Source organism: Dipteris shenzhenensis, chromosome 1 (genome assembly GCF_047967505.1).
Source record: "Dipteris shenzhenensis isolate YYH24624 ecotype China chromosome 1, Dip_SZ_1.0, whole genome shotgun sequence".
Classification (NCBI taxonomy): domain Eukaryota; kingdom Viridiplantae; phylum Streptophyta; class Polypodiopsida; order Gleicheniales; family Dipteridaceae; genus Dipteris; species Dipteris shenzhenensis.
The window spans coordinates 28,610,298-28,625,317 of record NC_141596.1 but is presented as its reverse complement, the minus strand read 5'-3'; the positions used below and the strand labels follow the sequence as shown (position 1 = coordinate 28,625,317).

Here is a 15,020-nt window from a genome sequence, read left to right as displayed (position 1 = left end):
ATGGGTAGTTGGTCCCATCATCTCACCAAAAGTTGGGATCTAGTATCTGTTCTCCATGAAATCAACTAATAGAGGTAAAGAGATTAGAGTGTCATATAGTTGTCTGAACTTAAGCCTGCCACTAGGTGCTATCTTTCAAACGTGTGCCTAATGAACTTGAGCCTCTGTCTGGGTACAATCCTTTGGACATCAAAGCTAGTTCCTTTGAGCAATGAATCAAGATTATCCTTTAGCAAGGTCCTTGCCTTCAAGCTCCACTTCCTGAGGACATTCATCACAAGGCTCTAATAACATGTTGAAAAATGAAATCACTACAAAGGGTATTCATGGCAGAAGATTGATATATGGGCCTGTGAATTATACAGGGAAGTGTTTCATTGTGGAATCAAGCTTCATCAACATGTGTGTACTTCAAAACCATTCATAATGTGTGCAACTCCACAAATAGATTGTGCTCAAAGAGAAATATATATATGTGTCCGTCTGTTAACAAGAAGAAATATGTCTTTGAAGAGGTGGATCTTGAAGAAGAGATGAAAGATGTCTTAATATATGAGGTAAACAACGAAATCTCCAATGCTCCTCCCATATCTTATAAGCCAATACAACCTCCATAGGATTACAATAGATACTCAAATCTAGATGGAGGGGACCTAATTTTTTATGTAGAGGTTGTGCTAAGGACGTCGAAGACTTACTATGGGATGAAAATGCTAGTGATGATGTGTTATCATAAGCACAAGATTCCTCTAATGGTTTGCATAACTACGGCACATGTTATGTTATACTTGCCTCCAAAAACTATATTCATGGGTTATATTAAATTAGGATTTTCTACATATGCACGTATAATGCCAACATCCCCACGAGAACACACTATTCAAAAAATTTGGACTTGTGTAAAGTCCAATTTCAAAACTGCTCTAAAGAAGAGTCCAAAAATCCCGAATGCACTCCTAAATGAAGTTTTCAAAGCTAACTTTAAAAACAAAGTTTAGTGAAAATACCAACTACTTGATGAGATTATCAAAATTCTTACTATTATGAATATTGTGCTAGTGATGAATAGTTTGCTAATGCAATTTTAAAGCTTGATTAACTATATATTTCTATCATTTTTAAAGATTAATTAAATGATGATACAAGGTCAAAAACTTTCCATGAACATTCTACTTTCTATCATTTCTTAAAAACACCAATGCTCTTGGGAAAGGTGGTGTACATATACACCGTCTTGGTGTAGAAATATACCCTTAAGTATAAAGTTAGAGATTGTCTGTTGATAATTTCTTTGTGAGGCCCTTATTGCTTCTTCAGCATCCGCATCAAATTGCCCATATCAAGTGCTGCGATAATGAAGATTACTTGAAAAGTCTACCATATCTTGTCGTGCTTTTGTCATATGCTTTTGTTACATTCTGTAAAAGTGTTTCACTCTCTCCTATCTTCAGAGTTTCCTTCCTCTATGCTTGCCTCTGCAAATTAAATTCATCTCTCTCCTAAATGTGGAGGGTGAGGAGTGGAGAAAATAAATAGAGCAAGGATGAGACAATCAGGATGGGTGAATGTGAAGTGAAAGGTTTAGAATAAAGTCAGTCGAGCATTGGCAATCAATTCTTGGAAGTGAATGCTCTATTTTTAGTGAGTGGAGCATTGGGAATCAATACTTAGAAGTGAAAGGTTACAAATATATTTTTCTCATCACACATTTAATATTTCCTAATAATCTCATCATCACACATTCATATCATAAAATAGTACACAATGTGAAATAATGAAACAAACATCATGAGTAAATGACATTCATGTAATAAGTAACATTTAGCATAAGCAACAAAAAAAATATCATGATTCAATACATCATTGTAGAAACAAAAATGACCATCATAATCTCAACAAGGCCATGTACAATGGAGTGGTCTCTTGTGATGCTTACTTTGACATTTAACAAAAAACTGCATCATAAGACTATCACAGTGGAGTGGTCTCATGACTATGCATGTTCTTAAGTACCAAGCTCTTCAATGTCAGGATAGACATTAGATACATGGACCCATTGTTACTATCTAAATGTCAGACATTAAGGATTGGTCAAAAGAGGAGTCAGGATTCTTTGTGAAGGTGATGGACATTGACGAGTGACTGGAGTCATCTAGGTGTGCTTGGTTGGTCTTACTAAAGCAAAGGGGGATTCTTTGACAGGACTTGAAGACCCACGAACAAAGACTGCAACTTAGAGGAGGACAACAATACAAAACCATAGTTGGAGCTTGACGATCTAGGTAATATGGAGTTGTGCTTGGGATATAATGTCTTGGGTATGTTGTTTGGGTTGCAGACCTAGCCAGACAAATAGATCTTGAGAGCTTGGTGCCTGGAGGACTTTAGGTTGTTCACCGATCATGAGGGAGACAAGTTGGAGTGCTGGTACTAGGAGAGCTCAAGTTGAGAGGTGGGTTTGTACTGAAGGTGGTGGTGCCATCAGGTGCTGCCAAATGTTGAGCCTATGTACCAGACTAGTATGTGAAAGCAAAACTGGACCTAAAGGGGTAGGAGCCATTGGTTGAAAAGCCAAGACAAGACTATGATGATGCCAAAGTGTTCCAGAGGGCTATGACATAGAAGCTACTGAAGCATCTTCATCGATGGATTGGGATCGAGTCGATGAGACAGGGGGTATTATGGTCACCTCTCCACTTGTGAGCCCCCATATAAGGAGTGCATCGGGGGGGTGGACCATAGAGAAGGAATAGGCATGGGGTTGCCATGTGGGCAACAAAGAGAGAGAGGAGATACCTAGCACATCAAGTCCAGCATGATGTGCAAGAGTGATGTAGGAGCTCTGTAGGAGTGCCACAAGAATATCCATGATAGAGAGGACAAGAATATGCAGGGGCACCTTGGGATGGACTAGTTGGAATGCCTAGAATAGGATTGAACAGACGGATCTATTGCAAATAGAAATAATAGCAAACATGGAGGTTTTGAAGGGCCTAGGGGCTTAGAATTGAGGCTAATTATTGGCACAACCTGCTTGGGCCATTGGCAAGCCTACTTGGGCTAGTAGAAACCTGCCACGCTAGGGTGGGCCAACCAAAGGTCTGCAAGTGAGCCCCAGAGGTGTATATATATGCTAGAAGGGCTAAGTCAGTTTATCTAGTCCTTATAAAGGGGGCACTTGGGCCCTCATATCACATTACTTGGAGCAGTAAACCAGGAGCATGAAGGAGTAGTAACAGGACCATCCTTGGGCCTATAAAGAGAAAGTGAAGGAGACCTACAAGGGCTGCAGAATTACCTCAAGGTGTTGCCCACCTAGGCTAGATTTCTAGACAGTAAGGTAAAAGAGATGCTTTGGACAAAGAGTCTACATATGCTCAGTGGAGCATGCCAGCTAAGAGATCTAGAGGTGCTAGGCATATAGTAGGAGAACTTGTCCAGTCTGTGGATTGATAGAATATGGAAGTTTTTCTTCCATATTTGTCTTTGAGCAATCTTTTTGTTGGCTTGCACACACATGAATGGTTATGAAGCACACACATGTTGTCTTTTTGAGTATATTCTTTTTGTTGGCTTGCACACACATGAATGGTTGTGAAGCACACACATGTTGATGAAGCTTGATGGTTGGATAAGGTCAACCTTTATTGCTTCATGTAAAGCTTTTATCTTCCCCTCTTTTTGTTTTTTCCTCTTTGTAATTGTTAATCCATCTTCCACAGTTATAGAGTCTAGAGAAAATGTATTTACCTTCAACTCTATTAACACTCGTCACTTTTATCGGAGTCTCAATTATGTCCTCATTGGCACCCTACTTACATAGAAAGCAAGAGTTCCAAAAGTTCAAAATGCTTCAAGTACCTAGTTCTACAACTATGAAGAAAATGCATGATGACATCAAACAAGATCTAGAGTTTTAAGCTTGTCAACATCTAAATAAATAATGGGAACATTGTTACAAAAAGATACTACTACCATGTATACCATACAAAGTAGATGAAGTCAAAGAATAAGAAGGTAATTCAAAAGAAAGAACAGGTCTACCACTCAATCTAACCAATTTCAATGCAAAAGATGTCAAGCTTCCAATTATCAAAGACACTTGGTTTGATGCATGGGAAGATTTGGGAAATAGGTTTATTGCAAAAAAAAAGACCACCTTGAAAACCAACCTAACATTGCCAAGGCATTACAAATAGACAAATCTAGTTACCTTGTAAGTTGAAGGGCATTGTAGATCAACTAACTACTACTAAGAAGGAAATAAAGTATTAATGCTTGATGCAAATGCATTAAATAATCTCAAAAAAGTTTAGGAATAATTTGCAATAGCCATGGTTTAATGCCAAAACAAGAAATACTAAGCTGTGTTATCTACGCGAAGAAATAGATCTAGTTTTAAAAAACAAAGTTGTTGACATCTCCACAAAATCGCTTTTCCTCGACAAGTTAAACTTATTTTGACATTAACTTAGCATCCTTTGAAACCAACTACAAAAGGGGAATTGATGAAATTTGTACTTTATGTACATGGTTATGTTGTAACCACTTTTACCTCTCTTCTCCAAATTTTCAAAGTTTCATTCGAAAACCACATCAGATATTTGATGCAATTTAGAACATGGTGTTAGAGCATGTTAGTTACTCTATGATGTGCATTTTCCCATTTGGTCTAGAGTTCATAAACTAAGGAACCTAATTGTGTTCACTCTAATGTATATTTGCCATTTTCCTCTTCATATTCAAATTGTCGAATTCAATACCCTCATTTTGCATAGGAATTATATGTTAATCTTACCAAACTTACTATTCTCTAAAATTACATTTTCAAAACCATGTCAAATATATTTTTTGAAAATGAAATGAATCTAAGTAAAATGATCAAATGTGTTTATATAAAGTTTCAATCAAAACCTACACCTACTCAAGGTTTACTCCAAGGCACTAATCTAGTGGGGACACTCGAGTCAACCATATGATTCACCGCTCATTTAAGACTTGTAATTTGATTTCCTCCCTACCATTAGAATATTAGATCTAGTTGAAACAATTTTACAAGCTACTCTAATCAATGTCTACAGATGAATTTCAAGAAAACCATTGACTATTGGAATCTCCTTAGCAACACAATTTAACCATTATGATAGTCATTCATAAGGTTGTAAACCTTCAAATCTATTATGCATAACAATGACTTGCTGTTGACATTTTCATGAAACAAACTCTCAAGAACATGATGGGGTTGAAGTTTTACATCTCCATCTAATGGGACACTCAAGATGCTATAATGATAATATGGATGAAGTTTTACAACTCATTGAATGGGGCACTCAAAGGGCTATAATGATAAGTTCAAAGGTGGCTCACTTACTAGTAAAGAATGAGTCTTCTGTAAGACTTTTCACTCTCAAGGCAACCAAATTGAGTTCGTCAAAGTCAATTATTGACCAAATCAATCAACCCTTTGACTTTTTGACCTGAAAAAAGAACTTTGGATATCAAAAATCGTAACATGTTTCTTTTTTGGATGACTTGCATGTCTTAGAGCCCAAATTATAGCTCTAAAAATCTAACTTAATCTTGCTTATTTAATGAATACGAAGCTCATAATACAGATGTCCAAACAAACTTATAACTTTGAGGACAATAGAGGTTTGGGGATAATTCCCATATAAATTAATCAAGTTCTAAAAACATGGATGGGCTATATGAATATGCAATTAATTTTCAATTGTCAATATATTTTTTAGCTTTTCACTATTATGTTCATCCTCATCTAACTTTGAATGTTGCCCTTCTAATGAGTCATTGGAAGACCTTGTTGATGTATGTGAAGCTAGGGAACTACCCACCTACTCTTTGCTTGCTTTATCATCTTGCATTTCTAGTTTGTTATCCATGTTAATGAGGTCATCTCATCAGCACCGTGTATGTGTTCTTCTAGTCAACATTATATATTCTCACTTGATAGCCCTTCGATAATAGGCCTTGCATGAAGGCTCACATGTTCACATACCACTGTCAAAACAATCATAATGAAAACATACCTATGGAAGTAAATCAGATGAAGATTATTACATGTTTTCAAAACAACATTAATAAACTCAAGTTTGTTGACAAACGTGCAATAATATATTGCAGAATGCACATTATCTACTCACTCACTCTTGGAAAGACAAGTTTGACTTTTTTTAGGGGTTGCTTTTACTGAATATTTTGGGGAAAATCTCTTTAAATGGGTGTTTAAATATAGAAATGCATGGGCAAAACATAAGGTTATTAAAGAACCAAATTTTAAAAAGTATAAATTGTGTAAATAATGCATTAGATGGATTGAAAAATACACCAAGGCTATGGAATGCTATAATTCACAGTCATGTTTTTTATGGTATGGGATTCCACCATCGGATTAGATCCATATCTTACATAAGAAATATGCCAAAGGGAATTATTCACATAGTTCTCAAGGTGGAGGGCTTGATAACGGTATGTAAATCCAAATGGCTCAATGTCTTTGATAAGTTAAAATCAACATCACAACAAAACTTGATATAAAGGACAACTTGATACAAAGATATGGGACAACTTTATTATTTTCTAGGCATAGAATACAAGAGATAGAGTTTGAGTTATGTTTAGCAAGGAGAATGTGTTGCAAAAACAAAGTTACTTGCATGATTATAGGCCACTCAAAACTTTGATGGAGTGCATTGTGCAATCTCAAGTTATTAATATGACAATATATATCCATATCAACACAGGTAGCTTATTGGAAGCTTAATGTCCTTGACAAATACAAGGCCATACATATCATTTGTTGTTGGTGTTTTTCTTTAGTTTATACAAAACCCCAAGGAAAACATATTTTCATGCATCAAAATGAGTGACTAGAAGCTTGGAAGGCACAAGGAGTTATGGATTGAGATATGATAGATTAACACATCTTGATTTACTTGGATGAACAGATGCCAACTAGGTAGGAACTATTGATGACAAGAAACGCACCAATGAAAGCATGAGATTAACAAATCTTTTGGTTTTCACAAATTGAAGATAGATACAAAGTAATAAGCTTGAAATAGTTTAATAACAACACATCTGAAGCAATAGGTTTGAAATAGTTTAATAAAAAAGTGTGTTATTTTCAAGAGACCTTTTTTGTTGTAATAAACGAGATTACAAATGATTTTTCATGCAAGAACAAAACATATTAAAGTGCATTACATCAGAAAAAATTCGTTTTGTGGAGAGATATAACTGATTCATTGTTTAAGACAATAATGTGTCACTAACATATTTAAAAAAACCATTTACTTTGGACATGTTTTTGACAACAACTTGGTTCTTAGTGGAGAGGTAGACCTAATTTAGTATTTCTTGGTGGAATGAAAAGGTTCTTGGTTCTTGGAGGAGTGAAGACTTTCTTGGCAAAGAGATAGAGCTATCTCATTATTTGAAACATAAAAATATGTCACTGACATATTCACAAAACTATTACTTCATACAAGTTTTCATGCTCTTGACAACAACTTGACATTTGGAAGAATGGAGTGCAATGTAAAAGAAGAGTACTCAGTAGATTAAGGATTCAATGTGTATAGATCTCCTTCTACATTGTTGAGATCACACACTTTGATTTCAACTTTACATCTTTTATCTTTCATTTGAAAGAAAATAAAAGAAAACATTGCATATTTTATTTGTTATTTGAAAAAGTAGAAAACAGAAGATGTAATGTACCCTCTACTCTTGAATTGCAATTCAAGAGGAGTTGATGAGAATTATGAAGTATTTTCACCTAATTTTTACATAGACTAAGGTCTACAAGACCTAAATGGAAAACCTAGTGTATAATTAGTGAGATTGTTGGTTTTGAGCATCCTCATGGATCATCCATGTGTTTAGTCTTCTCTTGTAATTGTGCACTCATGTCACTCCTCTTATCTCTAACAGGTGGGAAGATTTATAAGATGTATGCTTAGAAAAAAGGACACTTGTAGGAAAAAAACAACACCATTAAGGGGCAAGCTCCTATAACAAGAGACACTTTCGCATGCATACACACACTTGCATGGCAAGTTTGTATTTGCGCTCAGATTTGTTGAGTTGGTACTTCCACCACAATGCTAGAACTTACATAATTAATATGAGCACAATATTGCCTATGGGCAACTCATCCAAAATGAAGAAGTGCCCTCCTCCATCAATATCTAACATAGTTAAGACCTCCCAAATCAGTTAAAACTAAATTGTAGTGCTATGCTCATTCTTAGCCACAATATCTTCACATTGGTTTACACATTATGGTACAAAAGTGGTTTTTTAGATTTTTCTATGTTTGGCCCTTTTAGATGCTCCATTAAGCTGATGGTATTCCATAAATGTTGGCAAGAAATGGCAAAATTTGTATACATGTGAGACAAATCTTCCAATTGTTGCACTTATTCCCAAAGTTGCATGATTTTATCATGATAAGAAGATGTTACTCTCTTAGCATTATTTACCTTATCAAACGCCTTCAATACTTTAGACATGCTTTGCATGGCCCTCCATTCATCAAATTGCCCACATATTTGCTTGTTTGTCCTACCATCATACAAGGTTGTGCTCATAGGCTTCTCTTTTGTACATTTTGCCCTCATGTTGAGCTCACAATTCATCACAAATTGCATTAGTGCATAGTCCATGGCTACATCATCATGCATAACTATACATGAGTACTGAACCCATGCTTTGCACAAACAAATATACATGATCGTCCTCAACCACTTCCCATCTGAAGGTGGATCTTTCCTCAGCCAGCCAGCAAAATGATCGATTCTTAATTGCTAATCAAGTCACCTTTCATACTTGGATTGGCTTTTAAAATTTGTCTTAACCCATGGCTTTGAGACCTTCCATCTCCTCCTTTCATTCCATTAACCCTCCATCTCCTCCTTCCTCCCAAAGTTGAACTTCCATCTCCTCCATTCCATTGACCTTCAGTCTCCTCCTTTCCCCTAAAGCTACCTCTTGTCTTTCCACCTCCTCCCCTCTCCAAGCCTCCATCCAAGAGCTCCTTCTTTGTGACATGTGGTAGGTTCTTCTCCTCCAAGCTACCATGTGTCCTCTTTTTTTTTTTTTTTCTCATGTCCTTGGTTAATAGGTTAAAGATGCATGACTATAATTGCACCAGTGGATAGTGCAAGGCCACATCGTCATGCATAACTATACATGCATGACTATATCTCTTTCTTATGGGGGGGGGCAAAAGTCAAGACTCATACACTACCTACATAACCTGTTACTTGCAAGTACCATGTGAGTATTGCTAGTACACATTTTGAACATATGTTCAGAAGTAGCTAAAAGAGTCCAAGTGTCTCCACAACATATCAATGTAGAGCAATTGTAGTAGTGATAATTGTCTCTATGTTTGCTATGAAAGCAACGATTTTACGTATCATCCTGGTAAAGCATACACAGTGTGTGAATAAATAACTCTTTTCAAGTCATTAATGGTGGCTGATTTGCTTAGTGATAGTAAGGTAACATCTCTACATAAAATCCTTCATCCTCGTCACCCCTCATGATATCTATTTGGCTCCACCATTACTACCTTATCTTGCTGACAAAGGACTCCAATGTATGCAATAGCAAAATGATAGAACTTTAAAGAAATGACACTCTCACTACCCTCTCACGCACCTATCGTTGGCACAAACATGACTTTGAAAAACAAGGTTGACTACCCTACCACATGGAGTGTTAGCTTCTACAACTTTGTGAACAAGGAAAAAATTTGTAAAATCTAAGGTCAATTATCAGCCATATCCTTCATCTCGAACATGTCTTCACCATATCTTGCACCCAATCGAAAACTCAAGCTTATAAGTGGCCTTACTCCCTTGACTTTTTCATTCATCGAGACAAAAGACTTCCCAACGATCCCTATTTCATGCCTCCATGCAAAACATATGAAACCATTTATTGTCATTTAACACTCGTATGATACTAGTAAAAGCTTGGGCTTGTGAATTGCTGCTGTCCTTGTGAGGCACATGAGGGCGGTGACACACTGTGGGTGGATGCCTAATTCAGCGTAGAAGGTCTAATCGTAGTGGAAGAATACCCTTGGTGGCTGTAGCTTGCATACGCACATATAAACACAACCAACCACTCAGACGCGATTTAAGGCTATCCAGGGGCACCTGCCTTGCCTCTACCTCCCTTGGGGATCGAACGAGGGCTGTCACCCAAGTAGGCATGCAACCCTACCACTAGGCTATCGCTTGCGGCTTCCTCACCATACACACATATCTTTGAAGTCCTTTCTTGTAAGGGGAGCATTCATGCTCCTCTCAGCCCTCTTTTCCATGGATTGTAGGCAGGGGAGCTTCTCTCTGCCACCTCTCTATGTAGCCGTTCGAAGAGCATTATGCCAAAATTGTGTAGCCGTTTGGAGTGCTATGTGTTTGTGTGCTTGCCAAAAATGTGTCTAGATAGTCACTTGCTAAATGCGTTGCCCTCAAGTTGAGTGTGGCTTGGGCTGGCGGTGTATAGCCAGGCTTACCATGGAGGGGATTTGGAGCTTGAGAGGCGGGTTCATCAGCCACATGGGTGAGAAAAATCTTCTACATGATGAGGGCTAATATAACGTTTTTTATATTTCCCGAGAAAAATGATGGCCAATTAGCAAAGGTTCAAAATGGCCTATATTGTACGTGACACTATGAAAGCCAACTTTGACCGTTGTACTCGACCGGCAATGGGAAAGCACGAGACCGCCAGGTGACCCGTGATAGGGGATGGCTACAGCAGTACGGTGCTGCCACTTTGTCAAGTATCCGCACTATAATCCCGATGACAACCGGCGTTAGCCGGTGCAGCAGATCGCGAGAGCAAAATATCTTCAGGGGTGCTAAGATAGGGCCACGTGTGGAGGAGGGAGGCGTGGAGGGGCGGGGAGCCGTTGGATGCGAGATATTTTGTTCCGGAGTGGGGGGTGGGGGAGGATCAAATAATGCGCGGAGAAGGGCAAGGGCACAAGATATACGATATGCGGTGGGTCCACGTGGAGATGACGGGGCAAGCAAGTGCGCTGGGGAGCCAATGAGGGTCAAGGACAAGTCAGGGAAGGGGGTTGCCACGTAATCATCTTCTCTGTCTTAGCTTTCGTCTTCCGAAATAATAACTTTTTTTTTTCTGTTCTTCTTCATCTTCTTCTTCATCGGCATAGCTCCGTGCAGATCGTCTCAAGTCCTAAACGCTTCATCTTCCCCTTCCTCCCTCCATAGCTCCTCGAGGCTCTGTCGACCTCTTCATCGTTAGCTTCCCGCTTCTCCTCCTCCTTCCTCGCCCAACCTTATCCTTTCCCCCCCCCCCCATGATGATCTCCAACGAACCTGCTGATCGACATTTCCGCCGCAGTCACCACGCTTACCTCCCAGCTGCTGGATTTGGCGGAATCGTCGTCTACGTCAGATTCCTCTGACTGTACGGCTCTCGGAGCTCCGACTCCTCCACCCAGCACAGCTTAGGATTTGCAATTCGCTAGCTTCCATGTCGCTTCCCCGCCAGAAATGGCTTCGAAGCCTGCAGTCGTCGTCCCTTGTCAGGCCTCCTCCGCAGGACTTGGATCAACGGCAGGTCTGATGCTTATCTGAGTTTGTCAAACTTCATATTGAACTTCTCCATGTTAGAGAAAAAGACCGCAGTGCAGGAAAGGGCTTCATATCTTTGCACGCGCGCTAGTATCAAATTGTGGTTGATAGCTAATCAATGTTAAAATGATAAATCTTAGACAAATGCGCAAGTAAGAAGTTCTTCTTATACTGTATAGAAGTCTCTATGGAGACTATACATGCTTAATACTTTGGCACTCAACTAATCGAATTATAAATCAATATCATGCCCCTTCTAATTGTCAGCTCATGTACCTGATTATCTCTATCGTGACGCTGGTCTCGACGCTCTCTATCACGTGAAAGATTCCAATCCAGTATTATTTTAAGTGTTGTCATCATGTCTAAGGCCCCATGAAGGCAAGTGCTCCGATGTGGGAGGCGTCCTTAGTAAGAGAGCATACTCGCTTTGTCCACAAAAAATAGCAGATGTGGAAAAACAAGGTCTGGTGGCATCCTCGCAAGGTTCTCCCCGTCTCCTATGGGATCAATCAGGCCTTTCTATTGCTGGAGATGAAGCTATATAACCGGAGCTTCTACCTCCCAAAAGCTTGATGTTAGGATCCCCCCCCCCCCTCCCCATAGAAAAGACATTGATGTTAGCCTTGAAAATAGGAGCTCTTTAAAATTTTCCAACCTTTGTGGAGTCGTCCATTAATGGCAAGAATTTCCTACTTTCCCTTTTGGTTGAGGATTCCAGCCTCGTGGGAATGCACTCTAAGGGGGAAACGAAATGAAGGATCTTTGAATTTAATCAGTGCAGTTGGAGTAGGGAATATTTTTTGGAGCTAAGGCAGCTGCGAATGAATGCTTATGAGGGTCACTGATGAGGATCTGTGCAGGACGTATTGCAACGGTGACTCATGGCTCCTGCAGCTTTACCGAATGCTTTATTTAGGACTCGCCGATAAGGTAGAGGCACTATAGGAATAAATTAATATCGAAGCTCCCGCTAGGCCAGATTTTGGTTTTACAAGAGACTCACTTCCCATACGACCATGTGAATGTAACAGACATGTAAGCTCAAGTCTCTCACAAGCGTGTACATGTTAATTGACTCAGTCCAGAATTGAATACTAGCTGCCCTCTTTTACTCAGCAGCGGAAGGCCACATGGCTCATTATGTAGAACCTTGGTTCTCAGGTTTGCAGAGCTCGCCAGAGCAGTGATAATCATGTGTGCAGCTTTGGATTGAGATGAATGTTGGCTTAGAACCCCTTGCAACCCAGGGGAATTGTGCTCTTTTACTCAGTAGCTTTACATGTTCGTAGGCCACATGGTCCATTATGTAGAACTTAGTTGTCAGGTTTGCAGGGCTCGCCAGAGCAGTGACTGTCATGTCTGCAGTGTTGGACTGAGAAAAATGCTATCTCATTTGGTATTGGGAAGGGGGAAGCACTGGCCATTTGTTTGTGGTCGCCATTGGAAATTGTTGGATGCGAGAATGGCCTCCGGAGCTCCTTGGTGCTTGTTGAGGAGTAAAGAGTACTTTCCACGAGCTTGTGGTATGGGAGGCTTCATATTTGGCTCAGTCCAGAATTGAATACTAGCTGCCCTCTTTTACTCAGTAGTGGAAGGCCACATGGCTCATTATGTAGAACCTTGGCTCTCAGGTTTGCACAGCTCGCCAGAGCAGTGATAATCATGTCTGCAGCTTTGGATTGAAATGAATGTTGGCTTAGAACTCGTTGCAACCCAGGGGAATTTTGCTCTTTTACTCAATAGCTTTACATGTTCGGAGGCTACATGGTCCATGATGTAGAACTTAGTTGTCAGGTTTGCAGGGCTCGCCAGAGCAGTGACTGTCATGTCTGCAGTGTTGGACTGAGAAAAATGCGATCTCATTTGGTATTGGGCAGGGGGAAGCACTGGCCCATTTGTTTGTGGTCGCCATCGGAAATTGTTGGATCGAGAATGGCCTCCAGAGCTCCTTGGTGATGTGAATGTGTCAGACATGTAAGCTCAAATCTCTCACAAGCGGGTACTTGTTAATTGACTCAGTCCAGAATTGAATACTAGCTGCCCTCTTTCACTCAGTAGCGGAAGGCCACATGGTTCATTATGTAGAACCTTGGTTCTCAGGTTTGCAGAGCTCACCAGAGCAGTGATAATCATGACTGCAGCTTTGGATTGAGTTGAATGTTGGCTTGGAATCCCTTGCAACCCAGGGGAATTGTGCTCTTTTACTCAGTTGCTTTACTTGTTCGGAGGCCACATGGTCCATTATGCAGAACTTAGTTGTCAGGTTTGCAGGGCTCAGTGACTGTCATGTCTGCAGTACTGAGAAAAATGCGATCTCATTTGGTATTGGGCAGGGGGAAGCACTGGCCCATTTGTTTGTGGTCGCCATAGGAAATTGTTGGATGCGAGCTCCTTGGTGCTTGTTGAGGAGTAAAGAGTACTTTCCACAAGCTCGTGGTATGGGAGGCTTCATATTTGGTGGGTTTGGTCACGTCTGGCCTGCGCATATGCTAAGATGACACAACTGCTGCAGCTCAGAGAATTATTCTTTGACAGCTCTGGGAAGAGCTGACTTCTGTGGATCCAACAGCGAAGCAGGAAAAGAGCTGGTTGGAGTTGTGGCAGCAAAAAAGCACATCTGGTTTCAAGCAGCAACAGGAACAGCAACACGCATAATAACTTTGATGTGGCAGCAAACCACATCTGGCTTAAAGCAGCAACAGCAACACTGATCTGTAGTCAGATCAGGATGGCAACAACACAAGGTCCCTGACATTCAAGGAGACTGTGGACTCTGGCCCTAGGCAGGTAATCAGGTCTCAAATCAAGTGCTAAAAATCTCCAAATTCTAAGGAAAGGGCAAATGAGTTAAGCTCTTCTTTTCTGGAGGATTATTTCTTGGCAGCCATCATCTGTCCCGAAGCCAAGGTCACAGAGAATTTCAAACAGTGCAGCTTATGTCTCTGACTTTAGAGCCTGATTGAAATGGAGTGGCCTACAAAAGCTCCAGTTTGTCAGATTCATTGTCCATAGGATATCTTTTATAGGACGTTGTGTCATCACTGGCTCTCTATTCAGCTAGGGCACCTAGAATGGACAGCATGGATATAAATAAAGCACATGTGCCAACCCATGAGTAGCAGAGGGAAGCCATGTCATAAGCTTTTGAGAATAGCAAGTACATCTGCTAGTACACCTGTGTGACCATGGAGACAACTTTCATGAAGCGCCCCATGGCTGGACAGCAGGAGCAGCAGCAGTGTTCACAGGTGCAGCAGCAGGTAAACGTGGCAGTGCTGCCATCTCAGCAAACAGGGTAGCAGGTTTAATAGCTGAACACCCCAGGGAATCTTTTCAGTGATGCGATAACGATACATTGTTGCTTTTTTGGTGAAA

At 40.0% G+C, this 15,020-nt stretch overlaps 1 protein-coding gene across 2 annotated transcripts in view; it reads left to right on the top strand.

Moving 5' to 3' along the window:
* Window positions 1-11,181: 11,181 nt before the first annotated feature.
* Window positions 11,182-15,020, top strand: part of GI (gigantea protein (GI)) — a 31,679-nt gene continuing 27,840 nt past the window's right edge. For both annotated transcript variants that reach the window (XM_087373904.1, XM_087373897.1), the window contains exon 1: window positions 11,182-11,628. In XM_087373904.1, coding sequence (XP_087230030.1) covers window positions 11,542-11,628 — 87 coding nt within the window. In that variant the 5' untranslated portion in view covers window positions 11,182-11,541. The remainder of the gene's footprint in view (window positions 11,629-15,020) is intronic.